Source organism: Salmo salar, chromosome 03 (assembly GCF_965601325.2).
Source record: "Salmo salar chromosome 03, fSalSal1, whole genome shotgun sequence".
In the NCBI taxonomy this organism is placed as follows: domain Eukaryota; kingdom Metazoa; phylum Chordata; class Actinopteri; order Salmoniformes; family Salmonidae; genus Salmo; species Salmo salar.
The window spans coordinates 62,380,295-62,400,745 of NC_138293.1; the positions used below are offsets into that span (position 1 = coordinate 62,380,295).

At 47.8% G+C, this 20,451-nt stretch overlaps 1 protein-coding gene across 1 annotated transcript in view; it reads left to right on the top strand.

Annotated features, from left to right (window-relative positions):
- The first annotated feature begins 633 nt into the window (after nucleotides 1-633).
- The window catches only part of LOC106601007 (SH3 and cysteine-rich domain-containing protein 2), a 33,299-nt gene continuing 13,481 nt past the window's right edge, over nucleotides 634-20,451 (top strand). The window contains exons 1-7 of the mRNA XM_045715013.2: nucleotides 634-1,054; nucleotides 15,604-15,698; nucleotides 17,280-17,370; nucleotides 18,447-18,565; nucleotides 18,966-19,032; nucleotides 19,179-19,267; nucleotides 19,383-19,471. Coding sequence (XP_045570969.2) covers nucleotides 664-1,054; nucleotides 15,604-15,698; nucleotides 17,280-17,370; nucleotides 18,447-18,565; nucleotides 18,966-19,032; nucleotides 19,179-19,267; nucleotides 19,383-19,471 — 941 coding nt within the window. The 5' untranslated portion in view covers nucleotides 634-663. The remainder of the gene's footprint in view (nucleotides 1,055-15,603; nucleotides 15,699-17,279; nucleotides 17,371-18,446; nucleotides 18,566-18,965; nucleotides 19,033-19,178; nucleotides 19,268-19,382; nucleotides 19,472-20,451) is intronic.

The window sequence follows — 20,451 nt, forward strand, 5'->3', positions numbered from 1 at the left end:
TGAAAGTATGTGTGTGTATATGTGCATTGCATTGTATAGGTGTGTGTGATATGTGTGTATTTTTACCATTTAAGCCCAGCACTCACACTGACACTGGGCCAGAGGTAGGCTGGTGTGATGACATCATCAATATGCCCTGTGAAGGTACCGAATCAGATAAGGAGCCAGGAGATTGGCTGCTGATAGCTGGTGATAAGGCTGCTGGGTAAACTGGAACAGTCCTCTTCATCAGCTTCTCTCCCGCCGAACCAGGGAAATGTTATTTACACACATCCAAACCTCAACGTAAAGCCTTCCCACTGGGCACACACTGGTTGAGTCAACGTTGTTTCCATGTCATTTCAACAAAATTACTTTGACGTGACTTTGAATTGGCGTCTGTGCCCAATGGGTTACGGGCTAGCAACCTTACATGAAACCCAACTAAATGGCATTTCACAAATTATTATTTTCCATGTGAGTGCTAATGTCCTTTTGTGCTGTTGGTTTTTCATGAAATGGTGAGTCAGCATCACTTGTTTATGGAACTACATGTTCTATGGGAACGACTTGGCAATGGAAAATTGCTTGTTCATCCTCTCAGGGGAAACAACTGGTACGTGCACATGTTATTGTACCTGTTAAATCCCTAACGTGTTGATATCTGTTGTGAATGTTCTCCTCATGCTCCCCTCTCTCCTCTTTCCCTCCTTGCAGCTCCAGCGTCTGAAACGCTCCCTCTCCTTTAAGACCCTGATGCGCAGTAAGAGTGTGGAGAACTTCTTCCAGAAGTCCTACAGTGACACCCGTCTCCCCCCGGACTTCATCACCGACCCGCCACCCCCCTCCCCGCCCCCTGGCTCTCCCCTCGCCAGTGAACGCTCACCCTCCCTCTCTCCGTCACTCAGCCCCAACCCCTCCCTCTGCTCCCACTCCCCGTCTCTAAGCCCCTCCCCCTCGCTGTCTTCCAAGGCCCCGCCCCCGGCCCGCCCCGTGACGCAGGTGACCCACTGCTTCCAGGAGCACGTGTTCCGCAAGCCCACCCACTGCCAGCTCTGCAAGCACCTGATCGTGGGTAAGGTGCCTACTTTACTCCCAGGCCTCTAAACACTACCAGCCTCCTTAGGCCTCAGTGTCTATGTAGGATTAGTTGCTTCATTCAGCCATTTATCCTGGTTACTTGATCTTGTATTTCTAGCTGGTATGTTTCATTACTTTATGAGGTCACTGCCACTGTCCATTATACTAGAATCCACTTGACTATTAAGTGAACAGATTTCAAAGGCAGCACCTGACTAGGTAGCTATTGACTGGTTTAATTAGTTACTCACATCATTTAATTCCTATTCAATAGCAATAACAATGTAATATTGATAACAGTGAAGCAAACATTAGGTGGATTACAGTGAGGGAAAAAAGTATTTGATCCTCTGCTGATTTTGTATGTTTGCCCACTGACAAAGAAATGATCAGTCTATAATTTTAATGGTAGGTTTATTTGAACAGTGAGAGACAGAATAACAACAAAAAAATCCAGAAAAACACATGTCAGAAATGTTATAAATTGATTTGCATTTTAATGAGGGAAATAAAAAAAAAGTACCATATTTTTTTATTTTTTTTTAAATGCATGAAATGAAAGGTATGCATTCACTGCTGTAAGTCGCTCTGGATAAGAGCGTCTGCTAAATTACTAAAATGTAAATGTAATAAGTATTTGACCCCCTCTCAATCAGAAAGATTTCTGGCTCCCAGGTGCCTTTTATACAGGTAACAAGCTGAGATTAGGAGCACACTCTTAAAGGGAGTGCTCCTAATCTCAGCTTGTTACCTGTATAAAAGACACCGGTCCACAGAAGCAATCAATCAATCAATCAGATTCCAAACTCCCCACCATGGCCAAGACCAAAGAGCTCTCCAAGGATGTCAGGGACAAGATTGTAGACCTACACAAGGCTGGAATGGGCTACAAGACCATCGCCAAGCAGCTTGGTGAGAAGGTGACAACAGTTGGTGCGATTATTCGCAAATGGAAGAAACACAAAAGAACTGGCAATCTGCCTCGGCCTGGGGCTCCATGCAAGATCTCACCTCGTGGGGTTGCAATGATCATGAGAATGGTGAGGAATCAGCCCAGAACTACACGGGAGGATCTTGTCAATGATCTCAAGGCAGCTGGGACCATAGTCACCAATAAAACAATTGGTAACACATTACGTCGTGAAGGACTGAAATCCTGCAGCGCCCGCAAGGTCCCCCTGCTCAAGAAAGCACATATACAAGCCCGTCTGAAGTTTGCCAATGAACATCTGAATGATTCAGAGGACAACTGGGTGAAAGTGTTGTGGTCAGATGAGACCAAAATGGAGCTCTTTGGCATCAACTCAACTCGCCGTGTTTGGAGGAGAAGGAATGCTGCCTATGACCCCAAGAATACCATCCCCACCGTCAAACATGGAGGTGGAAACATTATGCTTTGGGGGTGTTTTTCTGCTAAGGGGACAGGACAACTTCACCGCATCAAAGGGACGATGGACGGGGCCATGTACGTTCAAATCTTGGGTGAGAACCTCCTTCCCTCAGCCAGGGCATTGAAAATGCGTCGTGGATGGGTATTCCAGCATGACAATGACCCAAAACACACGGCCAAGGCAACAAAGGAGTGGCTCAAGAAGAAGCACATTAAGGTCCTGGAGTGGCCTAGCCAGTCTCCAGGCTTTAATCCCATAGAAAATTTGTGGAGGGAGCTGAAGGTTTGAGTTGCCAAACGTCAGCCTCGAAACCTTAATGACTTGGAGAAGATCTGCAAAGAGGAGTGGGACAGAATCCCTCCTGAGATGTGTGCAAACCTGGTGGCCAACTACAAGAAACATCTGACCTCTGTGATTGCCAGAAAGGGTTTTGCCACCAAGTACTAAGTCATGTTTTGCAGAGGGGTCAAATACTTATTTCCCTCATTAAAATGCAAATCATTTTATAACATTTTTGACATGCGTTTTTCTGGATTGTTTTGTTGTTATTCTGTCTCTCACTGTTCAAATAAACCTACCATTACAATTATAGACTGATCATTTCTTTGTCAGTGGGTAAACGTACAAAATCAGCAGGGGATCAAATACTTTTTTCCTTCACTGTATAATTGGAATTTATGCAGGAGAATAGCAGAGGTACCACATAAATGGTATTACACTCTGCTCGTGTGTGTATTCTTGGTTTTTGGACATAAAGCATACAGTATGATTGGATTGAGAAGCTGAGGGAAAGTCTAGTTTGTGTGTTCACGTGCCCTTGATTTGATATGCTGCTGCGTGTGTAGAGGTCTCTTAACATTCTCATACTCTTTTCCTCTTTGCTAAATCTACTTCCTGTCACCATGATTGATTGCAGAAGCTATTTTATTCCTCTTTGTTTTTGCTTGTGTTTGCTTACGTCATCATTTTTTCTTCAACGCATCAGCTGATCCAGCTGTCCTGTAGCCTACCTCATCGCTCCCAGTCTCTCCTCTCTCTCTCCCAGTCTCTCTGTCTCTCCTCTCTCTCTCTCCCAGTCTCTCCTCTCTCTCCTCTCTCTCTCCCAGTCTCTCCTCTCTCTCCCAGTCTTGTTCGCTCTCCCAATCTCTCTGTCCTCTCTTTCTCCCAGTCTCTCCTCTCTCTTCCAGTCTCTTCCAGTCTCTCCTCTCACTTCCAGTCTCTCCTCTCTCTCTCCCAGTCTCTCCTCTCTCTCTTCCAGTCTCTCCTATCTCTGTCTCTCCTCTCTCTCTGTCTGTCCTCTCTCTCTTCCAGTCTCTCCTCTCTCCCAGTCTGTCCTCTCTCTCTCCCAGTCTCTCCTCTCTCTGTCTCTCCTCCCTCTCTCTCTGTCTCTCCTCTCTCTGTCTCTCCTCTCCCAGTCTCTCCTCTCCCAGTCTCTCCTCTCCCAGTCTCTCCTCTCTCTGTCTCTCCTCTCTCTGTCTCTCCTCTCCCAGTCTCTCCTCTCTCTCTCTCCTCTCCCAGTCTCTCCTCTCTCTCTCTCTCCTCTCCGTCTCTCCTCTCTCTCTCCCAGTCTGTCTGTCTCTCTCTCTCTTAGTCTCTTATCAGTCTCTCCTCTCTCTGTCTCTCCTCTCTCTGTCTCTCCTCTCCCAGTCTCTCCTCTCTCTGTCTTTCCTCTCTCTCTCCCAGTCTCTCCTCTCTCTCTCTCTCAGTCTCTTATCAGTCTCTCCTCACTCTGTCTTTCCTCTCTCTGTCTCGCCTCTCCCAGTCTCTCCTCTCCCAGTCTCTCATCTCTGTCTCTCCTCTCTCTGTCTCTCCTCTCCCAATCTCTCCTCTCCCAGTCTATCCTCTCTCTGTCTCTCCTCTCTCCCAGTCTCTCCTCTCTCTCTCCCAGTCTCTCCTCTCTCTCCCAGTCTCTCTGTCTCTCCTCTCTCTCTCCCAGTCTCTCCTCTCTCTCCCAGTCTCTCCTCTCTCTCTCCCAGTCTGTCTGTCTCTCTCTCTTAGTCTCTTATCAGTCTCTCCTCTCTCTGTCTCTCCTCTCTCTGTCTCTCCTCTCCCAGTCTCTCCTCTCTCTGTCTTTCCTCTCTCTCTCCCAGTCTCTCCTCTCTCTGTCTTTCCTCTCTCTCTCCCAGTCTCTCCTCTCTCTGTCTTTCCTCTCTCTCTCCCAGTCTCTCCTCTCTCTCTCTCTCTCTCTCTCAGTCTCTTATCAGTCTCTCCTCACTCTGCCTTTCCTCTCTCTGTCTCGCCTCTCCCAATCTCTCCTCTCCCAGTCTCTCCTCTCCCAGTCTCTCCTCTCTGTGTCTCTCCTCTCTCTGTCTCTCCTCTCCCAGTCTCTCCTCTCCCAGTCTCTCCTCTCTCTGTCTCTCCTCTCTCTCTCCCAGTCTCTCCTCTCTCTCCCAGTCTCTCTGTCTCTCCTCTCTCTCTCCCAGTCTCTCCTCTCTCTCTCAGTCTCTCTGTCTCTCCTCTCTCTCTCCCAGTCTCCCAGTCTCTCCTCTCTCTCCCAGTCTCTCCTTTCTCTCTCCCAGTCTCTCCTTTCTCTCTCCCAGTCTCTCCTCTCTCTCTCCCAGTCTCTCCTCTCTCTCCCAGTCTCGTTCGCTCTCCCAATCTCTCTGTCCTCTCTTTCTCCCAGTCTCTCCTCTCTCTTCCAGTCTCTTCCAGTCTCTCCTCGCTCCTCTCTGTCTCTCCTCTCTCTTCCAGTCTCTCCCTCTCTCTCCCAATCTCTCCTCTCTCTCTTCCAGTCTCTCCTATCTCCAAGTCTGTCCTCTCTCTCTCCCAGTCTCTCCTCTCTCTGTCTCTCCTACCCCAGTCTCTCCTCTCTCTCTCCTCTCCCAGTCTCTCCTCTCTCTCTCTCCTCTCCCAGTCTCTCCTCTCTCTGTCTCTCCTCTATCTGTCTCTCCTCTCTCTCTCTCCCAGTCTCTCCTCTCTCTGTCTCTCTCTCTTAGTCTCTTATCAGTCTATGCTCTCTCTGTCTCTCCTCTCTCTGTCTCTCCTCTCTCTCCCAGTCTCTCCTCTCTCTGTCTCTCTCTGTCTCTTATCAGTCTCTCCTCACTCTGTCTTTCCTCTCTCTGTCTCGCCTCTCCCAGTCTCTCCTCTCCCAGTCTCTCCTCTCCCAGTCTCTCCTCTCTCTGTCTCTCCTCTCTCTGTCTCTCCTCTCCCAGTCTCTCCTCTCCCAGTCTCTCCTCTCTGTCTCTCCTCTCTCTCTCCCAGTCTCTCCTCTCCCAGTCTCTCCTCTCTCTGTCTCTTCTTTCTCTCTGTCTCTCCTCTCTCCCAATCTCTCCTCTCTCTCCCAGTCTCTCCTCTCCCAGACTGTCCTCTCTCTGTCTCTCCTCTCTCTCCCAGTCTGTCCTCTCCCAGTCTCTCATCTCTCTGTTTCTTCTCTCTCTCTGTTTCTCCTCTCACTCCCAGTCTGTCCTCTCCTCTCCCAGTCTCTGCTCTCTCTGTCTCTCCTCTCACTCCCAGTCTGTCCTCTCCTCTCCCAGTCTCTCCTCTACCAGTTTCTCCTCTCTGTGTCTTCTCTCTCGCTCTCTCTTATCAGTCTCTCCTCTCTCTGTCTCTCCTCTCTTTCTCCCAGTCTCTCCTCTTCTGTCTCTCCTCTCTCTCCCAGTCTCTCCTCTCTCTCTCTCTGTCTCTCCTCTCTCCCAGTCTCTCTTCTCTCTCCCAGTCTCTCTTCTCTCTCTCTGTCTCTCCTCTCTCTGTCTCTCCTCTCTCTGTGTCTCCTCTCTTTCTCCCAGTCTCTCTTCTCTCTGTCTCTCATCTCTCTCTCCCAGTTTCTCCTCTCTCTCTCCCAGTCACCCCCTCTCTCCCAGTCTCTCATCTCTATTCTCTGTCTCTCATCTCTCTCCCAGTTTCTCTTCTCCCTCCCAGTCTCTCCTTTCTCTCCCAGTCTCTCCTCCCCCTCCCAGTTTGTAACAGAACTGAGCTTGAGCAAATAGAAGATTCAGATCAGTTCATGTATTTTTTGGTTTGTGTTTCCACGTCTTTGTTATGGATAGGGCTCTAGACTAAATCCTTCTAAACATTCGTTTTGGCACCAGTGAATAAGTAAACCTTGAACTGGAAATAAATTGTTTGGATGACTCAAAACAATGCAGCTTAATGACATAGGGATTGTCTTCTCACTCTCCAACATATAAAAGAAAAACGCAAAACGAATTATATCAAGAAAAAGGACAAAGAATATTTCTCCACTCTAACTAGGCTTGTTCCTAAGACAATGCTTGATGAGAATTGGTGTGACTAAAAACCAAATAGAACCCAAATGCCTCCAGCTGGTTGTCAGTCTCTCCATGTTTTGAGAGGAACTGTTGATAATGCACTGCTTAGTTCAGCAGGCAGTGCCAGCACAATAGAAGTAGGGCAGTGCTTGATCAACCCTCTCTGGATGACTGAGATGAGATTTACATCAAACAGGAACCTGCTTTGATCACATGCCAACCTTGTTTATTTCTACATTCTGTCTCTCTCTCCCTCTCTCTCTCAACCCCCCATCTCTCTCTCTCAACCTCCCCCTCTCTCTCTCTTTTCTCTCTCTCTAACCACTCTCTTTCTCAACCTCCCCCTCTCTCTCTCTTTTCTCTCTCTAACCACTCTCTCTCTCAATCTCCCCCCTCTCTCTCTTTTCTCTCTCTCTCTAACCACTCATCTCTCTCCCCCTCTCTCCTCTCTCTCTCAATTCAATTCAAGGGGCTTTATTGGCATGGGAAACATATGTTAACATTGCCAAAGCAAGTGAAGTAGATAATATACAAAAGTGAAATAAGCAATAAAAATGAACAGTAAACATTACACTCACAGAAGTTCCAAAAGAATAAAGACATTACAAATGTCATCATATATATATACAGAGTTGTAATGATGTGCAAATGGTTAAAGTACAAAAGGGAAAATAAATAAACATAAATATGGGTTGTATTTACAAAGGTGTTTGTTCCTTACTGGTTGCCCTTTTCTTGTGGCAACAGGTCGCAAATCTTGCTGCTGTGATTACACATTGTGGTATTTCACCCAGTAGATATGGGAGTTGGGTATGTTTTCGAATTCTTAGTGGATCTGTGTAATCTGAGGGAAATATGTGTCTCTAATATGGTCATACATTTGGCAGGAGGTTAGGAAGTGCAGCTCAATTTCCACCTCATTTTGTGGGCAGTGTGCACATAGCCTGTCTTCTCTTGAGAGCCAGGTCTGCCTACGGCGGCCTTTCTCAATAGCAAGGCTATGCTCACTGAGTCTGTACATAGTCAAAGCTTTTCTTAAGTTTGGGTCAGTCACAGTGGTCAGGTATTCTGCCACTGTGTACTCTCTGTTTTGGGCCAAATAGCATTCTAGTTTGCACAGTTTCTTTTGTTAAGTCTTTCCAATGTGTCAAGTAATTATCCTTTTGTTTTCTCATGATTTGGTTGGGTCTAATTGTGTTGGTGTCCTGGGGCTCTGTGGGGTCTGTTTGTGTTTGTGAAAAGACTCCCAGGACCAGCTTGCTTAGGGGACTCTTCTCCAGGTTCATCTCTCTGTAGGTGATGGCTTTGTTATGGAAGGTTTGGGAATCGCTTCCTTTTAGGTGGTTGTATAATTTAACGGCTCTTTCTGGATTTTGATAATTAGCGGGTATCGGCCTAATTCTGCTCTGCATGCATTATTTGGTGTTTTACATTGTACACGGAGGATATTTTTGCAGAATTCTGCATGCAGAGTTTCAATTTGGTGTTTGTCCCATTTGTGAATTCTTGGTTGGTGAGCGGACCCCAGACCTCACAATCATAAAGGGCAATGTGTTCTATAACTGATTCAAGTATTTTTAGCCAGATCGTAATTGGTATGTCGAATTTTATGTTCCTTTTGATGGCATAGAAGGCCCTTCTTGCCTTGTCTCTCAGATCGTTCACTGCTTTGCGGAAGTTACCTGTGGCGCTGATGTTTAGGCCAAGGTATGTATAGTTTTTTGTGTGCTTTAGGGCAACAGTGTCTAGATGGAATTTGTATTTGTGGTCCTGGCAACTGGACCTTTTTTGGAACACCATTATTTTTGTCTTACTGAGATTTACTGTCAGGGCCCAGGTCTGGCAGAATCTGTGCAGAAGATCTAGGTGCTGCTGTAGGCCCTCCTTGGTTGGTGACAGAAGCACCAGATCATCAGCAAACAGTAGACATTTGACTTCAGAGTCTAGTAGGGTGAGGCCGGGTGCTGCAGACTGTTCTAGTGCCCTCGCCAATTCGTTGATATATATGTTGAAGAGAGTGGGGCTTAAGCTGCATCCCTGTCTCACCCCAAGGCCCTGTGGGAAGAAATGTGTGTGTTTTCTGCCTATTTTAACCGAAAACATGTTTGTGTACATGGATTTTATAATGTCGTATGTTTTTCCCCCAACACCACTTTCCATCAATTTGTATAGCAGACCCTCATGCCAAATTGAGTCGGAGGCTTTTTTAAGTCAACAAAGCATGAGAAGACTTTGCCTTTGTTTTGGTTTGTTTGTCAATTAGGGTGTGCAGGGTGAATACGTGGTCTGTCGTACGATAATTTGGTAAAAAGCCAATTTGACATTTGCTCAGAACATTGTTTTCACCGAGGAAATGTACAAGTCTGCTGTTAATGATAATGCAGAGGATTTTCCCAAGGTTGCTGTTGATGCATATCCCACGGTAGTTATTGGGGTCAAATTTGTCTCCACTTTTGTGGATTGGGGTGATCAGTCCTTGGTTCCAAATAGTGGGGAAGATGCCAGAGCTAAGGATGATGTTAAAGAGTTTTAGTATAGCCAATTGAAATTTGTTGTCTGTATATTTGATCATTTCATTGAGGATAGCATCAACACCACAGGCCTTTTTGGGTTGGAGGGTTTTTATTTTGTCCTGTAGTTCATTAAAGGTAATTGGAGAATCCAGTGGGTTCTGGTAGTCTTTAATAGTTGATTCTAAGATTTGTATTTGATCATGTGTATGTTTTTGCTGTTTGTTCTTTGTTATAGAGCCAAAAATATTGGAGAAATGGTTTACCCATACATCTCCATTTTGGATAGATAATTCTTCGTGTTGTTGTTTGTTTAATGTTTTCCAATTTTCCCAGAAGTGGTTAGAGTCTATGGATTCTTCAATTACATTGAGCTGATTTCTGACGTGCTGTTCCTTCTTTTTCTGTAGGATATTTCTGTATTGTTTTAGCGATTCACCATAGTGAAGGCATAGACTCAGGTTTTCTGGATCTCTATGTTTTTGGTTGGACAGGTTTCTCAATTTATTTCTTATGTTTTATCATTCTTCATCAAACCATTTGTCATTGTTGTTCATTTTCTTCAGTCAAATATACTGTTTAGAATTTCTACTGCCAAGTTTACACCTTCACTATTACAGTGGACTGTTTTGTCCAGGAAGTTGTCTAAAAGGGATTGAATTTGTTGTTGCCTAATTGTTTTTGGTAGGTTTCCACACTACATTCCTTCCATCTCTAGCATTTCTTAATATTACTCAGTTCCTTTGGCTTTGATGCCTCATGATTGAGTATTGCTCTGTTCAAGTAGACTGATTTTGCTGTGATCTGATAGGGGTGTCAGTGCGCTGACAGTGAATGCTCTGAGAGACCCTGGGTTGAGGTCAGTGATAAAGTAGTCTACAGTACTACTGCCAAGAGATGAGCTATAGGTGTACCTAGCTTAGGAGTCTCCTCGAAGCCTACCATTGACTGTGTACATACCCAGCATGTGACAGAGCTGCAGGAGTTGTGACCCGTTTTTGTTGGTTATGTTGTCATAGTTGTGCCTTGGGGGGCATATGGGGGAGGGAATGCTGTCACCTCCAGGCAGGTGTTTGTCCCCCTGTGTGCTGAGGATGTCAGGTTCTTGTCCGGTTCTGGCATTTAGGTCGCTACAGACTAGTACATTTCCCTGGGCCTGGAAATTATTGATTTCCCCCTCCAGGAGGGAGAAGCTGTCTTCATTAAAGTATGGGGATTCTAGTGGGGAGATATAGGTAGCACACAGGAGGACATTTTTCTCTGTTAAGATAATTTCCTTTTGAATTTCAAGCCAAATGTAAAATGTTCCTGTTTTGATTAATTTAATGGAGTGAGTTAGGTCTGCTCTATACCAAATTAGCATACCCCCTGAGTCCCTTCCCTTTTTCACACCTGGTAGTTTGGTGGATGGGACTACCAGCTCTCTGTAACCTAGAGGGCAACCAGTGGGTCCGTGTCCTCTACACCAGATTTCTTGTAGGATGACAATGTCTGTATTTCCGATTTCTTTGATTAAGTCCAGGTTCCTGGTCTTTAGGCCAAAGGCAGATGACCTCAGGTCTTGGATATTCCAGGATGAGATAGTGAAGGCTTTGTGTTCCATAAAGTGTCCAATGTTGTTGATCGTGCAGTTTGGCCACAGGCCAGTAAGTGTGAGCAGAGCATGCTGCGCATCTGGTACATGCCATTGCTTTGGGCTAGTGTAAGAGTGGGGGTTGGGCCTGTTTGCCCGCTCACTGCCTGGGCGTATGTGTGACTTCCATGTTGAGGCCCTCTTTGTGGGGGTGGGGTGCATGGGGTGGGCAGGAGGGGCATAGGTCTGAGGGTGTGGCATGGTTGACTTGGGGGGTGGGTTTGATTGGTTGGGGTGGGGGGTGGATGTGGATGTGGTCTCGGCGTGGGTCTTCTATGTGTAGGACGGGGGGGGGGGGGTGTCTCGCTGGTCTGGGCGGGGTGTCTATTGATCTGTTGCTCCTGTGTGAAGTGTTGGGGCTGCGTTTGAGAGCGATGTCCTTTAGGGTCCGGGCGAAGGTGGGCACTGCTGCCTTCTATAGGTGGACCTGGTCATAAAGGCTGTTCAAGTCCAGGGTGGAGTGGTGGGCCAGGTAATCATTTGGTTTTGAGGCACAGTCACGAGAAATACTTGCGTTTACCCACTGTATGGTAGCAGGGTGGAAGTCTTTTCGTGGTAGCAGGGTGGATATAACCACTTGTGCATTGGGGAAAGTAGATGAAGCTTTTTCAATCACTCCCTTCAGTGCTGTGGCCACCCTTTCCTGCTGTGTTCTCAGGTCGCTTGTGCCTGTGTGTATTATTATGTAGCTATGTGAACATAGTTGGTTCTCAGACAGAAGGACTAGGGCGCGCTGGGTGTTTGGACACCAGAGTTTAGACGCACTGTGTTTTGGAAAAAGTTTATTTTCTTGTATATATTTCCCGTTTGAGACCATAAGGAGTACAATCTGTGTCTTGTGTATGTCCTCAGTGGGTGTGGGGGGGTTGTCAGGAGGGCTATCAGGGTGGCTGACAGGGGGGGGTGCTCAGAGGGGGTGAGATCCCCTGGGCTTGGGGTTCTTCATTTGTCTGTTCTGCTGTGATGTCGACGCTATGGTCAGGGTCTGGGGTGGGCTGTTCTGCTGTGATGTAGACGCTATGGTCAGGGTCTGGGGTGGACTGTTCTGCTGTGATGTAGACGCTATGGTCAGGGTCTGGGGTGGACTGTTCTGCTGTGATGTAGACGTTATGGTCAGGGTCTGGGGTGGACTGTTCTGCTGTGATGTAGACGCTATGGTCAGGGTCTGGGGTGGACTGTTCTGCTGTGATGTAGACGCTATGGTCAGGGTCTGGGGTGGACTGTTCTGCTGTGATGTAGACGCTATGGTCAGGGTCTGGGGTGGACTGTTCTGCTGTGATGTAGACACTATGGTCAGGGTCTGGGGTGGACTGTTCTGCTGTGATGTAGACGCTATGGTCAGGGTCTGGGGTGGACTGTTCTGCTGTGATGTAGACGCTATGGTCAGGGTCTGGGGTGGACTGTTCTGCTGTGATGTAGACGCTATGGTCAGGGTCTGGGGTGGACTGTTCTGCTGTGATGTTAACGCTATGGTCAGGGTCTGGGGTGGACTGTTCTGCTGTGATGTAGACGTGGTCAGGGTCTGGGGTGGACTGTTCTGCTGTGATGTAGACGCTATGGTCAGGGTCTGGGGTGGACTGTTCTGCTGTGATGTAGACGTTATGGTCAGGGTCTGGGGTGGACTGTTCTGCTGTGATGTAGACACTATGGTCAGGGTCTGGTGTGGACTGTTCTGCTGTGGTGTTAACACTATGGTCAGGGTCTGGGGTGGACTGTTCTGCTGTGATGTAGACGCTATGGTCAGGGTCTGGGGTGGACTGTTCTGCTGTGATGTAGACGCTATGGTCAGGGTCTGGGGTGGACTGTTCTGCTGTGATGTTAACGCTATGGTCAGGGTCTGGGGTGGACTGTTCTGCTGTGATGTAGACGCTATGGTCAGGGTCTGGGGTGGACTGTTCTGCTGTGATGTAGACGCTATGGTCAGGGTCTGGGGTGGACTGTTCTGCTGTGATGTAGACGCTATGGTCAGGGTCTGGGGTGGACTGTTCTGCTGTGGTGTAGACGTGGTCAGGGTCTGGGGTGGACTGTTCTGCTGTGATGTAGACACTATGGTCAGGGTCTGGGGTGGACTGTTCTGCTGTGATGTAGACGTGGTCAGGGTCTGGGGTGGACTGTTCTGCTGTGATGTAGACACTATGGTCAGGGTCTGGGGTGGACTGTTCTGCTGTGATGTTGACACTATGGTCAGGGTCTGGGGTGGACTGTTCTGCTGTGATGTAGACGCTATGGTCAGGGTCTGGGGTGGACTGTTCTGCTGTGATGTAGACGCTATGGTCAGGGTCTGGGGTGGACTGTTCTGCTGTGATGTAGACACTATGGTCAGGGTCTGGGGTGGACTGTTCTGCTGTGATGTAGACACTATGGTCAGGGTCTGGGGTGGACTGTTCTGCTGTGATGTAGACACTATGGTCAGGGTCTGGGGTGGACTGTTCTGCTGTGATGTCGACGCTATGGTCAGGGTCTGGGGTGGACTGTTCTGCTGTGATGTAGACACTATGGTCAGGGTCTGGGGTGGACTGTTCTGCTGTGATGTAGACACTATGGTCAGGGTCTGGGGTGGACTGTTCTGCTGTGATGTAGACGCTATGGTCAGGGTCTGGGGTGGGCTGTTCTGCTGTGATGTTAACGCTATGGTCAGGGTCTGGGGTGGACTGTTCTGCTGTGATGTAGACACTATGGTCAGGGTCTGGGGTGGACTGTTCTGCTGTGATGTAGACGCTATGGTCAGGGTCTGGGGTGGACTGTTCTGCTGTGATGTAGACACTATGGTCAGGGTCTGGGGTGGACTGTTCTGCTGTGATGTAGACGCTATGGTCAGGGTCTGGGGTGGACTGTTCTGCTGTGATGTAGACGTGGTCAGGGTCTGGGGTGGACTGTTCTGCTGTGATGTAGACGCTATGGTCAGGGTCTGGGGTGGACTGTTCTGCTGTGATGTAGACGTGGTCAGGGTCTGGGGTGGACTGTTCTGCTGTGATGTCGACGCTATGGTCAGGGTCTGGGGTGGACTGTTCTGCTGTGGTGTTGAGACTTTTGTTGGGAGCTGAGGTGGGCTGTTCTGCTGGCTTCTCTGCGGGGGTGGCCACCTTTCTAGTAGGTTGTTCTCTCTCACACGCCATCCCCTCACCCTCTCCTCCAGCACTCTGATCCTCTCCTCTAGTGCTCCGTTCTTCTCCTGCTCCTGCTTTCTCTCCTGTTGAAGTTGTCTCACCACAGTCCAGAGTGCAGATATGTCTCTCTCCACCTCCAGCTCTCCGGGTCTGGTTAAGGGGGTGTTGTTGTGCTGGACTGTTGTATGAGTCTGTGCTGACTGGAGTGTAATCAACTGATGTTTCAGCTCCACCTGCCTTACCTCCAGCTGGGTGAATGTATCCTTCATTTCAATAAGGGAGTAGTACTCTGTGCTGGGAGGTTGACTTTCCGCTTGGGGTTGCTCGTCTGTGGGGTTAAATAATGAAGAGGTCTGGTCTGACCCGCTCGGGGTGGGGGTATCTTTCTCAAGGGAGAGCTTCTCCTGCTGAGCTAATTCTTTGATTAGGTGAAAGTCCAGCTGAAACTGTTTGGGGGTGTTGCCCTGTACCATTACTGTTCCAGACTTATAGAGATTTATATTAGCTGACTCAGAGTCCTCGTTGTCTAGTATCCTGAGTAGAGGTCGACCGAGTATGATTTTTCAACGCCGATACCGATTATTGGCTGATCAAAAAAGCCGATGCCGATTAATCGTCCGATTTTTTTTCTTCCCCCCATGCCCCGGAATAAGGCAGTTAACCCACCGTTCCTAGGCCGTCATTGAAAATAAGTATGTGTTCTTAACTGACTTGCGTAAATAAATCGGCAAATCGGTGTCCAAAAATACCGATTACCGATTGTTATGAAAACTTGAAATTGGCCCAAATTAATCGGCCATTCCGATTAATCGGTCGACCTCTAATCCTGAGTTTCCACCCCTTCGGTAACACCCCCCTCTTAACAGAAGGGTAGTGTGCTAATATAGCACTGTGCCATGCCAGGGGATGGCCTGTGTGGAAGATGAGGTTGCTGATGTTCCCATTTTTGTAATAGTCAGCAAAAAGTGTCTCTTGATTTTCCATAAGGAGCTTCATTTTGTGCTATTTTTGTGTCTTATCATTCTTTACATACACAGGATACTGTATTTTAATTACCTCTGAACAGCGGGAGGCAGCTTCTAAGGCCTCTCCATTTGGTTGGAGAGTTGTATCAAGCTTGGCAGCCTTAACTTAGCATTCAGTCCTTATAAAGTAATGTAATGTATTTTTATTCTTGGCTTTTGGAAATAAAATATACTGTATCTTCAGACTATACATTACTCACTCAGTTCCAGGTTGGATAGTGTTTTCAGGTTTCTGTTGTTTTCCAGAACATTTGCTGTATAGGAATAATAATCTTTGGTAGTTGTAAACCTTCCAGGTGATTCCGTAATTCAGGCCAAAAACAGGTTGTAGGTTTTGAGTTTTGATTTGGAGTGAAGGTTATGTTGTAGAGGGTAGCATACTGTATATGTTCCTGACAATTTTTTTGTTGAGTTTATATAACTCTAAATCTATCTTTTTTTAAGAACATGCTGAAAAATGCAGGAGCTCATCTGCTCATTACCTCTCTCTCTCTCTCTCTCTGTCTGTCTGTCTGTCTGTCTGTCTGTCTGTCTGTCTGTCTGTCTGTCTGTCTGTCTGTCTGTCTGTCTGTCTGTCTGTCTGTCTGTCTGTCTGTCTGTCTGTCTGTCTGTCTGTCTGTCTGTCTGTCTGTCTGTCTGTCTGTCTGTCTGTCTGTCTGTCTGTCTGTAGGTAACTCTAAACAGGGTCTTCGGTGTAAAACCTGTAAGATGGGTGCTCACCTGTGGTGCACCTCAGAATTGTCCCAGCAGCCCTGCAATGGAAAGGTATGTTCCCTGCCCTGGTCTACAGATCTGGACACACACACACACACACACACACACACACACACACACACACACACACACACACACACACACACACACACACACACACACACACACACACACACACATACACACATACATACACATACACATACACACACACACGCTCCCCCCTTCCCACTGCCCCTTTCACACACACACTCCCCCTGCAACCCAGCAGTACTGGCCCCAAGGCTGAATCAGTGCTTCTCTAGGTCCTGTCCATGTCAGTGGTCAGAGTGGTCCCTCTGGTAGATGGCAGAAGCTCCACTGTCTGAATTCTCCCTGTCTAAATATTCCCTATCTGTTTCAAACCACACATGATCTCTCTTGATCCCTTCAAGGACGCCAGATAGATGCCATTGGTATGCAGGGGAAGTCCGATCCCTGAACAACGTTGTTTGAAATTCACTGAGGAACTCAGGAGCTGTTGGATGTAGAAAAAAATACTGTACTGAGAAGTTGAGAGGGAGTGTGTGATAGAGGGAGGGAGGGAGAGAGAGAGAGAGAGGGAGGGAGAGAGAGAGAGAGAGAGAGAGAGAGAGGGAGGAGGGAGGGGAGGGGGGGGAGGGAGGGAGGGAGGGAGAGAGAGAGAGAGAGAGAGAGAGAGGGAGGGAGGGAGGGAGGGAGAGAGAGAGAGAGAGAGAGAGAGAGAGGGAGGGAGGGAGGGAGGGAGGGAGGAGGGAGGGAGGGAGGGAGGGAGGGAGGGAGAGAGAGAGAGAGGGAGAGGGAGGGAGGGAGGGAGAGAGAGAGGGATAGAGAGAGGGAGGGAGAGGGAGAGAGAGGGAGAGAGGGAGGGAGAGAGAGAGGGAGGGAGGGAGGGAGGGAGGGAGGGAGGGAGGGGGATAGAGGGAGGGAGGGAGAGAGAGAGGAATAGAGGGAGGGGGAAGAGAGTGATAGTGAGATATGGGAGGATTCTCTACGATAAGCCAGAATATCTTTGGAAGGAACAAAGGAACACCATTCATCCCTGTAACTCTTCCCCTGCATTATAACAATGCTGATAGCTCATCTCAATGTCAGCACACAGGGAAATCAATATCTCCATTGAAACAGTGCCCGTGCCTAATTCAGTGTGAAATTGTTTGTGTGTTCTGTGTGCAGTTGTGAAAGTGTAGGTAGGCTGTGTGCTTGTGTGAGCGTTTCAATATGTGTGTGTGTGTGTGTGTGTGTGTGTGTGTGTGTGTGTGTGTGTGTGTGTGTGTGTGTGTGTGTGTGTGTGTGTGTGTGTGTGTGTGTGCCCGCGCATGGTTGTGCGTGTTGAGACCCCGGCAGCAGGTTTAATTGATTTAAAATGAAGCCAGAGAAAACACAGGGATGTTAGCAATCTTATTTCTCGCAGGATACTCGTGTATTGACTTTTGGCAACTGTTGGTCAGACTGTTGCTGCTAAGTCTGCCCTATCTCGTCCTCTCTCTCTACTTCAATTACTGTAATGTAATTCTATAAATTGGCTGAATATAAACCCATAACTACAGGCTATAAAAATGAATGAATGTAAACAGAAAATCCATATTATTCTCCCTCCTCTGTGTGTGTTAGTCTGGGGTCGGGGCCTTCAAGCGGAACTTCAGCTCTCCCATGCTGGTCAACGAACAACTGGCTGTCGTCAAAGAGGTGCAGCCCACCCAAGGTGAGCATGCCCAGTAAAGAAAGTGTGTGTGTGTGTGTGTGTGTGGTGTGTGTGTGTGTGTGTGTGTGTGTGTGTGTGTGTGTGGATTTGTGTATCTGCAGCCATGTGTGGGGTGTCGTGCATGAAGACGTGTGTGTATTCTGCACGTGTCTATCTGCATGTGTGTGTCCTATGCTAGCCCTGCGAGGAAGTGGACGTGATTAATGTCTTTCACCCTATAGAATAGATCTTTATGAATAAGGGTCAGCTCTCATTCCACCTGCTGTCCTTTCCTTCTTCCCTGTTTCCTTCCTCCTTCCATCCATCAGTGTTCCGTTAACCTGCCCCCTCCCTCCCACCACCATAACCCCAGGTCTGTCACTTTGACGTCTGGGCTTGTGTTCCAAAATGGGACCCGATCCCATTGGCCCTGTCAAAAGTAGGGCACTATAAAGGGAATAGGGTGCTGTTTGGGACTCACCTTGGGTCTGAGCCAGGGCAGGCTTGGATTATCACCTGTCATTACACACATCAGGTAATACAGAACAGCCCATCTGGCTGCCGTTACAGTGACTGTGGAGCAGGGAAATGACTGGTTTAGTTAAATCTAGGTTTAAATTGATGGAACTCTACCTGGAATAGAGAACCAGTCCCAACTGATTCTCACTCTGACTGAAACTCTGAGAAAACATCAACTCAATACAGCCTTTACCACTAATGCTTGACTTTCATCTCACAGAACACTGAAACGACAGTGTACTTCCTGAAAATACAATGTGCAAACATGTAAAGAGCCTTGGACTTTACTGGTGCCCTCTGTCAGATCTTCAGCAGGTCACTGTCTGTCTGGGACTGTGTCATTACAGCTATATTTAGAGCTCTGGGCTGGGCCTCCCTTAAAGTCAGTTATGATGGCAGTTATACCTTATGATCCCAATCTGTGATGCTGCTTCTACAAGGTGTGTGTGTGTGTGTGTGTGTGTGTGTGTGTGTGCGTGTGGGTGTGGGTGTGCGTGTGCGTGTGCATGTCTGCTTGCACGTGTGCGTGTCTGTGCGTGTGTTCCTGTAAAGGTTTAAATATCTGTGTGTGTTTTCAGGGGCAGGCCGGGGGCGAGGGGTGGACCCTATTTACGCAGCCCTGCGCTATGGGACATCCCTGGCACAGATGAGCCGCTCCAGTTTCGGGAGCGTGTCCGAGTCGCCCACGCACAGCCAGGTATGACGTCACCACCTGTACCACGGGGACACGCAGCCTGTTAATTAGTGACTCTATAGAGGGGGACTTCACCTTCATGTGACCCTGTATTCAATCTTCACATGTTCACCTGCATGTGAGCCTATTTCTCTTGTCCTGTTGTGTTTCTAGCAATCCCAGCAATTCTCCCTCACTTAAACTAGCATTCTTAGCTACAGTATATCTCTATGACTCAGAGCCTGAGAATCTGTTCTCAGTCAACTTACCTGGTAAAATAAGGGTTTGACGTAGAAAACTACAGAAACACATTTAGTGTCTCGATGTGTCCCGAGTTTGACCTCTCTCACTCGGTTCCATCTTTTCCTCTGTTTTTTTTGGTCTTAAATCCCTCTTTTTCCATTTGTTGTTTTCTGTTTCTCAGGGTGAAGGAGAGGAGGGGGAGCACAGGCAGTACAGCATGGAGGAGGAGATGCCACAGGAGACAGGGGGTAAGAAAATGAGTGTGTGTGTGTGTGTCTGTTCACCTGTGTGTGCCCTCATGTACTTATGTGTGTGTGTGTCTTGAGTATGTACATCCTTGCTTGCTGTCTGACCTGATCGTTCAGGCTGAGTGACCCATCTCCTTGTCTGTCAGATCTGCCTCAGTGTGAAAGCGAGAAGGCTGAACCTGAGGGTGGGGGCAGCGAGCAGCTCCAGGAGCCTGTAGAGGAAACCAGTGTGAAGGTACACACACACACACACAGTCCTTTTCCTGCTAGCTGACCTTATGTTCAGAGACACTATATTTAACTAAAACGTTTTCCGTCTGTATTCCTTCTCCCTGTCCGTGTCCATCCAGGTTCCCAAACGTATTGAGGTTCACTCGATCCACACGTATGTAGCGCTCTACAAGTTCCTGCCTCAGGAGCACCACGACCTCGGACTAGAGTGAGTGATTGAATGGGGTCTGTTTGTGTGTCCGTCACAGTATTTTACAGCATCTGTCATTTCTTCAAGATTAAAACATCCTTGCCATCTGTAGAAGGGACAATGTGAAGGAACCATTAAGGAGGTGCAGCCTGCTAATGGTAAAACACAATGACAATTACTGACCACACATACACACCGTCCGCTTTGGGGTGGGGGGAGGGTGGGGGGGCTGAACGATAAAGACACTGAAAATGAATTAGAGATGAAAGGATGAGGAGAAATGTGGAGGGACTAGATCGAGAGAACAGCTTGAAACAGACATGAGCACAGAGAGAGAGGAAAAAACAGGGGGGTGGGGGAAGGGAGAGACAAAAGAGATGCAAAGAATGCCAGCAGAACAGATAGAGGGTAGAAGGGAGTGAGAGGAAGAGGAGAAGGAAGGAAAGATAGAAGAGTATAAAGGTCAGGATGTGTGTTAGGGAGAGAAGAGAGCTGTTGATGCAGGTAATAAAGAGGTGCATCGCCATGGGGATGGTTCACAGCCATCTGGTGTCTCACGGGTGTGTGTGTGTGTGTGTGTGTGTGTGTGTGTGTGTGTGTGTGTGTGTGTGTGTGTGTGTGTGTGTGTGTGTGTGTGTGTGTGTGTGTGTGTGTGTGTGTGTGTGTGTGTGTGTGTGTGTGTGTGTGGTGTGTGTGTGTGTGTGTGTGGTGAGAGAGAGAGCCAGGACGATCAAATAGGGCAGCAGAGCAAACACCCAAGGGACTTCATATAGAGCATTTGTGTAATGGGGACACTACATTAGCTCTGTGTATACAGTACAGTAGCTCTGTGTATACAGGACAGTACAGTAGCTCTGTATACAGGACAGTACAGTAGCTCTGTGTATACAGGACAGTACAGTAGCTCTGTGTATACAGGACAGTAGAGTAGCTCTGTATACAGGACAGTACAGTAACTCTGTGTATACAGGACAGTACAGTAACTCTGTGTATATAGG